Source organism: Montipora capricornis, chromosome 2, assembly GCF_036669925.1.
Source record: "Montipora capricornis isolate CH-2021 chromosome 2, ASM3666992v2, whole genome shotgun sequence".
Classification (NCBI taxonomy): domain Eukaryota; kingdom Metazoa; phylum Cnidaria; class Anthozoa; order Scleractinia; family Acroporidae; genus Montipora; species Montipora capricornis.
The window spans coordinates 26,259,787-26,269,786 of record NC_090884.1 but is presented as its reverse complement, the minus strand read 5'-3'; the positions used below and the strand labels follow the sequence as shown (position 1 = coordinate 26,269,786).

Sequence of the window (10,000 nt, the reverse complement as noted above, 5' to 3'; positions counted from 1 at the left end):
CTCAAATAGTGCTTACTTTAGCCTCAACACCCATTTTAAACGGCAAAGAGGCTCGAAATAGTTTATCTTGTTTTCAAACAAATAAACATATTTTGTCCTTAGATACAGTTAGGGTAATCATATCCCGACAAAATTTGGCCAGGTTAATAAGTATTCATCATAGATTTCTCACATCACATTTTCCTCCAAAATAACGTTACCATGGCAACGATATAAGTTTTTTTATTGAGCCTTAAAATCAAGATATATTGTGTTTTTTGAAATAAACGGGCCGGTGAAATCTTCCCATTCAGCATTACCAGATAATGTTACAAATAATCTCTCAAATATTTAAAATTCAACAAAATCTGTTGGTCAGTTTTTCAGAAAAATAAGTTGTTTTGAAATGTCTCTAATTTATTTTTTCACTTACAGAATTTTTTTAAAATTTGAAAGACAAACGCTTTAAATTAATCTAAGCTAACATGCAAAAAAATGAAAAAAATTCACCGTCCGGAAGCAGAGATATAAACGAGTAAAGTTGCAAAATCAATTCAGATCTTTCAATAGCACTCATTCGAAATGGTATTTGAAGAGTTAGTCCATTTTAGGGTAGTCCATTTGGGTAGTCCATGGACTGGGGTCAGTGTTTTGTCCACCACCCAAATTAAAGTGTGAGATGAGAGTTTGGACTTTGGTACGTGATATTTGTTTCAATTCTTTACGTATCAAAAATTCCTCATACGGTATTGGAGTGCATTCATCTGTGACTAAGACCCGTTTCAAACGTCGAACTTTACATGTGCCGAATCTAAAACAAATGAGCGAAAACAATAGATTTTTCTCATTTGCATTAGATTCGGCATATGTAAAGTTCCACGTTTGAAACGGGCCTTGTAAGATGCAACAAAGTGCGGTTATTTTCGCAATAAAGTGAAGGGACAGCAGCTTCTGCAGGAGACTCGGTCGTCCTGAGTTTGAGGACTCAATACTAAAAGGCAATATTAAATACCAACAAACTAAAACTTTATTAAAGTAGTTCAATCTATTAGCTTTAATATGACATTTCGTTTGACCCTATACAAAAAATAGCGGTGCGACAATTTCATTTTCCGCGGTAGCACCTCATTTTCCTTTACCGAGATTGTTACGAAACAGGTTCGAGGGTGAAATTTTTCCAAAATTGTGATATTTGGAGTACACAAACTATGTGGTCTAGGATTTCTTATGCAGAAAAAGAAAATCCCGAAATCTCTTTTTTGCGTGACTCATTACGTCACAGTTCTGAGGTGGTGAGGCGTCAACACCGCTGTACCACCTGGGAATTTAGCGCGGGAGAATGACTTCCAACAGCGCGTCATCACAACATTGCATTGCTTGCGTCACTTGCTTGTGTGTAGTCGTGGTTTTGAATGGAGAGAGAAAAGAAAAGAAAGCGAAACAAAAACCCTTGGGTTCCAAAGGCTGATCGACGCTCTCGCAAAAAGAAATCACAGTGATAACAATGGGGGCGACAGCACTACACAACTCCCATCCAGGTGTTTTAGCCAGCTTAGAGTTCGGCTCGAACGAGTATGTCATTTTTAAGGATCTGCCCCTTTTGTGCGAAACGATCAGGGGATCTTGAAATATTTCGTTAAGTAGTGGTTGTTGCTGGATTAAATGCCATTTTTGCATGATTGTTATAATTTTCATACGCAGTCCGCGGAAAAAGATGGCAAAGCGACCAAAAGCTTAGCCGACCATCGATTTAGACCTATCCTTAAAGCCATCTTTGGGTTTACATAACGCGTCAAATGGTTTTTCTGTTATATTTTGCAGTAATCAGAAGGTAAGATAACCATGGCAAAGACATATAGAGATGTGTGTTACGTACACTGCTTTGTGCATTTTGGCGAGCATGCTTTCCCTCGGGTTTTCCACTGCTTCACTGGCCCTTGTGTTTTCTCCTTGCCCGTGGAGTTTCGTCTTGACTTGACACGGCCAGTTTTCGCTTTCCCCATTGCACAAAACCATTAAGAAATTCTTTCTCGTTCGAATTGCCGGCAAAGGAAACTTTGATCTTGAAATAATATCCACCACCATTTTTCCCGCCAGTTTTGGCACACACCAGGAGATTGAGCCCTATTGGTGCCACTCCCAGGGGGCGTGTTATGTTGACTTTAACCTTTCTAAGCCTTGTTTCTCGGCTTAATTTTTCATGAATTTTGCCATCTTTGAGTGGATACTTTGCGTACAGGAATTCATCGTAGAAACCTGAATTTTCGCTCAACGCCACAGGAAACCCTCCTCTGCAAAAGGGGGTCGGGGTTAGCTTATTTGTTTTTCGTTTTAAAGATATAATGCCTAACGTTAAGTCAATCCAAGAAATGTATGTCGCTGAATTTTGAATTATAATAACTTTTTTGTAAGCTGATCTAACGACTTCCTGACACCCTTTTAAAGGCAAACATCTGCTAAGTGTTATGCAGTTATTGTTTACTTCGGCAGACCAAAATCCGACGCGACTTTGCCGCATTTATAATAATAACTTCATTTTCCATTTACTGATCGCAGTACATTTTATATTCAATTTCACCAGTTAAAAACATTTCCACGTCATTCTTGGTTCTGTAAGCTTAAAATGATGTAAAGGTTTAGGCACTTTTGCAAAATTACGCACCCGCGAACCTGTTCCGTAACCAGCGACGCAAGCGCAAAGCTCAAGATTCGTGTCAAGTGAAAACAAACCATAACGCAAATACAAGCATACGACGCAGTGACAAATCACTATTTCCATGCCCTCTCTTACAACGTGGCGCTGCGAGTGGAATCTGGAAAAGTTCTTTTCATCGGACGAACATCGCAGCCTTTGTTGTTCTTGAGTTACGTCCCGTTTTCACACAACGCAAACGAACGCAAAGCATAAGCGCAAGCACAAGGGAAAGGAAACTTATGATTCTTGCGCTCAGAGTTAATTAACTCTGTTGCGCTTGAGCTGATGCTTGTGTCAGGCCCGTTTTAACGGTGAGTTAAGCGCTCGTTTACTCTTCCGTCGCTAAGGGTTATAGAGCGTTTTCAGTCACGTGACTAGAATGGTGCTAATTTAATGAAACGAAAAAAAACCATTTGCATAAAAATAGAGTTAAATTCCCAGAGGATTAGTCTGGAACACCAACATGGCCGCCGTTTCTTTGTTTTGGAACACCAACAAGACTGCGGTGACGTCACGTGAAAACGCGCTATAGTGCGTCGTCTGGATGATCTTCAACTCAAAACCCGAGACGAAGTCGAAGTTTTTATCCACCGATATTTACCAAGCCTGAGGTGAGGCACTGTTTTAGTATAATTACATACGCGATTATTTGAAAAATATGCATTTTCTTTGAAATAATCGATTTCTTCGTCTGTCACCTGGACAAAACGGTTTGCGACCATTTTGAAAAAAGCGCTAAGTGATTATAGCGTAATAATTAGCGCAGACAATTTTCAATAATCACCTATGGAATTATCCTATTTCTTATTTCCAGTAACATACTAGTGAAATAGTTTTACTTGTCGTTTCAATGGCAGATCACGTTTAAGAACGGAACGGAGTAGTAATAGGCAATTTTCACGTTAGCGTCATTTGACTACAATTACCAGAATTCAGCGACGTAAAAATAACAATAGTTCCAATTAGTAAGAGACAGTTCATTTCTGTCCACAACACATTACGAAGAACAGCATAAAAAGAAATCATCACATGGCAACGGACCCCAGAAGAAACCTTAGGGATTATAGGACCTGCACCCCTTCGTTTCATAAAATAATACAAAACAGCTTACATGGATTGATGGAATACATGGACTGCTTGATTAAATTACCATTAAACATAACACGATGTTTTCCTTATTTTACGCCAGTAACAAGAACAAGAAGGGGAAGACATCAGAATCAGATTAATCACATGACAAAAGTTAGTTTTTAATCTCAGATTGAAAAGAATATAATGAAAGAGCATTTTGTTTTGAATGTCAGAACATAACTTATTGAAGAAGATTGGGCCTTGGTAAATGATAGAAAATGTCCTTATTTTAGTACGGCAAAATGGGATATAGAATCGGTTAGAACTACGAGTATATAGCTATGAACCTGATTCGTACGTTAAAAAAAAGTTGCTAAAAGAGGGAAGAAGTAAGTTATTATTATAAGAATACATCAGTTTACCTAGGTGCAAAGAATAAATATCTACAAACTTTAAGAATTTTAAATCTCTAAATAATGGATCAGTATGTGCATCAAAAGGCTTCTTATTAACAATTCTGACAATACGCTTTTGTAACAAAACAAGACGATTGAGGTTAGTAGGGTATGTTGAACCCCAAACTATAATACAATATTGAAAATAAGGGTAACCTAACGAATAATCCAACGTTTTCAAGGCAAGCTTAGTGCGACAAAGACTTGATCTACCAATAATACCAACAGATTTAGAAACTTTGCCAGCAATATGTGAGATGTGTGGTTTCCATGAAAGGTTTTCATCCAAAATAACACCAAGAAAAGTAACTTCCTTAACGCGGATAATCTTGTGACCATTAATTTCAATATTTAAATCAAATTCTTCTCTTCTTAGTTTGCCTTGGTTTGAAGATTATTTGCTTTAAACCAGTCAAATAAGTCAAGCATTTCGGAATTTATAGTATGTGTTAGTCTGGATATCATTATGTGAGAAAAATAGATTTGTATCATCAGCAAATAAGACAAGATCATAAAGATTGGAAAGATGACAAATATCAATATGGATTAAAAAGAATAAGGGACGAAGTACTGACCCCTGAGGTACACCACACACGATTTCCTTATAAGAGGATGAAATACCATTGAATTCAACATACTGTAACCTGTTGTAAGGATAGCAAAACATGTAGGATTCTGGTACTTGTAGTCAAATGGCGTCATCAGGCAAATGTCCTATTGTAATACAACTTGAAAGCGACAATAGGTTAAAATTTCAACAAGATGTCGGATGTTATTTATAGATTAATAACGGCGAGAAACTTGGAAGATATCGGTATTTCGAAGAATGAAATAAAACTCCTCTGGACCCTATGGCAAATGTTCTTTCTTTTATTAGTACTTTTGTATTTTCCATGGTCATTACAAAAGCAAAACAATATTGGTGGTAGATTTTATGGATTCCTAAGGTCCACTTTCATTTGCAATGCTGTCAGACAACGGTTAAACCAATCCTCTATCTTCCTTCTTTTCTAGTATTTTCAATGCTAAAAACTTGTTATGATAAAGTTAGAGCGGTTTTCAAATGAGTGTCGTAAAACCAAGACCAAAGTAATTACTTTGGCCAATCAAAGAGGACGGAGACAATCCAGAAAACCAATCAAAACTCGAAGTAATTACACGTAGCCGACACAAAGTGCGGGAAAATGTGCACGCGCGGCTTACCATTGGTCTTGGTTTCACTTCTGATTGGTTGAAAAAGTGGCGCGAGAAATTTGAACCAATCACTGATTGAAGTAATGCAAAACCAAAGTAATTATCTAATTACTGGATACTCAATTGAAAACCACTCTATGATAAAACATATTCTTTTTTCAAAGTAATCACAGGCCATGGAATGTGCCGTGCACGGTGCCATGGCAGCCGACCCAAATGAAAGAAATGTAACCTCCATCTTGGTCCGCCATACCTGCTCTCTAGAGTAAGACTTTCTTTAACGAAACACTGTCCTTTTCTAACCAAATCGGCCAGGTTTCGTGAGTGTAAGCTGACCCACATAGATTCAGTAATGTTGGAGTTTTGCAACACAGGCTACCTATGAAGCGCGTAATTTTTTTCAGAGAAACTCACAGAATGTTGCAGAATTAATTCAAAACTGATTTTCTATTGGCTCACTGACCCGTAAATTATTGTCCAATACTATCCATTAATATTATTATATGGCTGGTGCTTGTTGCCGATAAAACGAGCGCTCTGATTGGCTGAATGCTTGGGCTCCCATAATGCTCACGGGCGAATTAAAGTGCCTGCCAATTCAACACACTTTTCCACTTTATTTATTCTCCAAAATCTTCATAAACACATCGTGTTATTTTTAGAACCTTTTGATTAAAATTTCAGTTATTTATTGGCATTAAAAGACGGAAAAAGTGGTTATACTTTGATCCATAACCGAGCAATGAATGGGAATGGGTCCGATACTGGGTTGACGTCAAAGACTTTTCGTGCAATAGTTCTTTGAAAACAGCGATGCAAATTAATTTGTGACGTCAACCCGGTATCGAACTGGTTCCCATTCATTGCACGGTTATGGATCAAAGCATGACCACTTTTCAATTTCAATTAAAAGGTTCTGAAAACAACACGATGTCTTTGGGACAATTTTGGAGAATAAATAAAACGGAAGAGGATGTTGAGGTGGTAGGCACTTAAGGTATTACGTAAATTATGCACTAAACGAAAGGTAATTCAAACGCTATATTGGCACTTTTCTCTATTCAATGTGAAGTTTGTTTGGTCCGTGATTCCCATCCTCGAATCTTCTCCCCTTCGTTTGTATATGACGTCATGGTGGCCATGTTGGATGACAAGAACAATACCAAGAACATGACAAGAACAATATACTCTCCGCTGAGAGCTAAACTTTACGTGGGTGAAATGTGGACTAAACTTACTTCACCAAAATTGTAATCATTCGTCTCGAAAATAGATACATTTTTGCCAAACTACGGTTCAGTTTACCTCATTCATGCGAATTAAAAGAATGAAAGGAGTGACAAGCGTTCGCATTAGCGGATGTGAAATGATCACTTCTACTTAAATTAACTATATAAAGCCATATAATAAAAAACTCGTTAACCTCGAACGTTAGGTCCTTACGGGAAAATCTCACTCTAACTCTCGTTTAATAAGTAAATAATAGTGAAGTTGAGGTTTTAAACCTTTACAAAAACCGCTGACGATAAGTCTTGCACAGCGTTGGTGTCAATTTGAAACTCGCCCCAGTTCCCTGCGCAATTCCGGAATGGCCCTATACCACACAAGATGAAAAGGGCATTTTCGAAATATCAAATATTTAGCTTGATAGTGAGGCAGAGAGGACAAAACAATAGAAACACGTTGGAATGAATGTGAAAAATAATTATTAACATATCATCCATTTTCCTTTGTCTTTGTCCTCTAAACCTCTCTTAATATATCGAAAAAGGCCTATTACTAAAAACCGGAAGATGACTAAACAAAACGCTTGAGATTATGGAGCCATTTTGTTTCCTTTGTTTGCTAATCACGTGCGAATTAACTAATCAGCACGCGTGTAGAGCGCTTCTCACTCGTGTCTTATTTACTGACACAACACATCGGACTCATTCAATATTCAGATTAAAAGTAACATGTACGCTGTAGCAATCATCATCTGTTTTCTTTGCTGTGTAATTTATGAAGGTGCTGAGCTGCCCTTTGTGTAATGTTCAAAGCAGCGTGGATTGCTCTCAGGCCTGGTTCCCTCATCAGCGACAAACCACACAGTCCAAAGTATGTGTGAAGTGCATCTGAAAAATACCTTAAATTAACACTTGAAATGATAATCCTTTAGTGCCAGTATAATGGGAGAAGGCTTCAAGCACTTGCCATTGGACAAAGCGTTCCGAAAAAACGTACTTGCTGCTTCAACTAGGATTGAATTTTCCAAGGGCCATATAAACAGACTCATTGTTTTACCCGGACGTTTGATTCACTGGATCTGAAAATGTTGGAATCTTTTGTTTCAGCTCTGCCCTCTGATTGGTCTTCACTATCTGGGTGGCCCAGGATAATGACTCTATGAGCGGAAGATAGTTGGAGTGAGGACAAATAAAAAAACAAACAAACATAAACATCCAGTAGACCGCCAGTTTAGCTGCCTCACTATGCCTAAGTGCGATACGAACAGGAGTTTGTAGGTAGCCAAAGCCGAATAACACAAGTAAGAGAAATCAAATTTACAGGGCAGAGCAGTTTGTTTAATCAAGAGTGATGGTCTCTTGGTTTAATAGTAAAACATTTTCCCCTTTTAGGTGCTGTCATTTTGGCTCGCAATTCTCTTGCAATTCAATTGAGTTGCTGAACAACTGTTGCACTAAAAACATTCTCGCTACTCGTTACACTTAGACGAGGTCGAGGGAAGGTTTTAATCGGCCGATGCGTACAAATGTCGAAACAAGTTACATGAGAGATGTTACAGGAAGCAACACTCGAAAAAATTCGTTGCGGAAAGCGCCGTGGAAAGTAGAACGAATTGCTGAAACAAAAGAATCGCGAGAACGTCTATGTTAGAGTACGTTACACAAGGTGTATCTTTTGTGCAAGCGTTTTCTGTGTCGCATCGAAATGACAGAATCAATTACACAAAACTGTGCCTAGTGCAACACAAGTTTTCACAAAACATAGTCTGGCATCATACCTGGGTGGTTTCCAGGCCACTTGCTAAAGCCACCCGTCACGGTTGCTTGAGTTGAAATGAGGTAATCTCGATTTGAAGAGAAGTCCACACACGAAAATGCACCTAGTAACTAGAAATAAACAAGAGGAAAGCCGCTGTGCTGTGTTGATCCTACGTCTCGAGAAAAACAAATGACATTGCCCATGAACGCGCAAACACGTGACGTGGGACAGTGACGTAAACTTAGCAAGGAAATTGTGAAAGCTCTCTTGGAGCATATCATAAGACGTCACACACCAATATTGCGGTGCTTCCTTGTAGTAGTACGCTCACTTCCAATTTTGGGAAATCCGTCTGTAAAAAGGGAGGGTGGGGGGTAAGGAGGTGCAATAAGACATGGTTTATCACGGGAATTATATTTTTAAAATTTTGTATTTATCGATATTAGAAAGAAAAAGCCCATCAGACTATTCACTCGAACTGAAACCTCGTTCATCCAAAATGAAAGTCCATTCGCCCGGACCCTGCTTTAAGATTATAATTTAGAAACTGGATGAACTTTAAACTTTGCTTGTTTTTTGTTCTGTTAGAGCGACTTTCGTATGACCTTGAAAAAGTGTTCGCCATTTGTTTCACGGACCAATATTTGCAACAATATGAGCAGCTAACAGTTAAATTGCCCAATCACATCACTGCATTTCAAATAATGTCAAAGCGAAATGCCGATCGCTTTCCAGAAATTTGGTTTTATCAACGGAGTTGATAATGTAAATTGGCCACCGTACAGAGATTCTAAAAGCTGACGTTTCGAGCGTTAGCCCTTCGTCAGAGCGAATCCGTATTAATATGGATTCGCTCTGACGAAGGGCTAACGCTCGAAACGTCAGCTTTTAGAATCTCTGTACGGTGGCCAATTTACATTATCAACTCCGTTGATAAAACCAAATTTTTGTATACTACTTCCCCACCGACGCACCACCACAGTTTCTTTAGAAACTACCCCTTCATTCATTTGCTTTCCAGAAAGTTCCGTGGAGAGATGACGTTGTTTGCATCCGCGTTCGCTAAGCCAATGAAAATGCGCACTCGTTTCTTTTTGTTCGATAAACCAGTGAAATGCTTTGCATTTTTGTTCACGTTCTGTTTTCACGTTTATATTTCAAGGTCATAGGAAGAGCTGCTTTATCAAACACGGATTAAATGTGTCACATAATCTAATCAAAATAGTTTCCAGGAATTTTGTTTGCCCTCTGTTTAGTCAATACGTATTGGGCGAACAAACGTTTTAATACGGGCAAACTGGCTTCGGGCGAAAACACCTGTTTCCGTCATAACCGGGAAGAGCTGCAACGAGATTTACCTTCAATTGGATCAGGGATTGTGGCCAATCCTAAAGCACAGAAATACTACTTCAAACCTGTCGACAAATAGCATTTGAGCAAAACAGAAAAACCGATCAGATCTTTTTGTACCTCTAAGGATGCTCCAACCCAAAAAGAGTAACACGTATCCACTGGTTTGTTAGGACGACCTTGGAATCCGGACTTTTGTCTAAACAAACACCACCTTTTTATCTTTTCAAGCTCTTCGGCAGCAAAAGATGAATCCAGACGATTCATTAAG

The 10,000-nt window shown here is 38.6% G+C and overlaps 1 protein-coding gene across 1 annotated transcript in view; it reads right to left on the bottom strand.

The window, feature by feature from the left end:
• Window positions 1–5,050: 5,050 nt before the first annotated feature.
• Window positions 5,051–10,000, bottom strand: part of LOC138039183 (geranylgeranyl transferase type-1 subunit beta-like) — a 30,051-nt gene continuing 25,101 nt past the window's right edge. Inside the window, exons 7-9 of the mRNA XM_068885369.1 lie at window positions 9,850–10,000; window positions 8,399–8,507; window positions 5,051–7,508 (exon numbers count right to left, since the gene is read on the bottom strand). The exon at window positions 9,850–10,000 is cut by the window's right edge and continues 34 nt beyond it. Of these exons, the coding sequence (XP_068741470.1) occupies window positions 7,369–7,508; window positions 8,399–8,507; window positions 9,850–10,000 (400 nt within the window). The 3' untranslated portion in view covers window positions 5,051–7,368. The remainder of the gene's footprint in view (window positions 7,509–8,398; window positions 8,508–9,849) is intronic.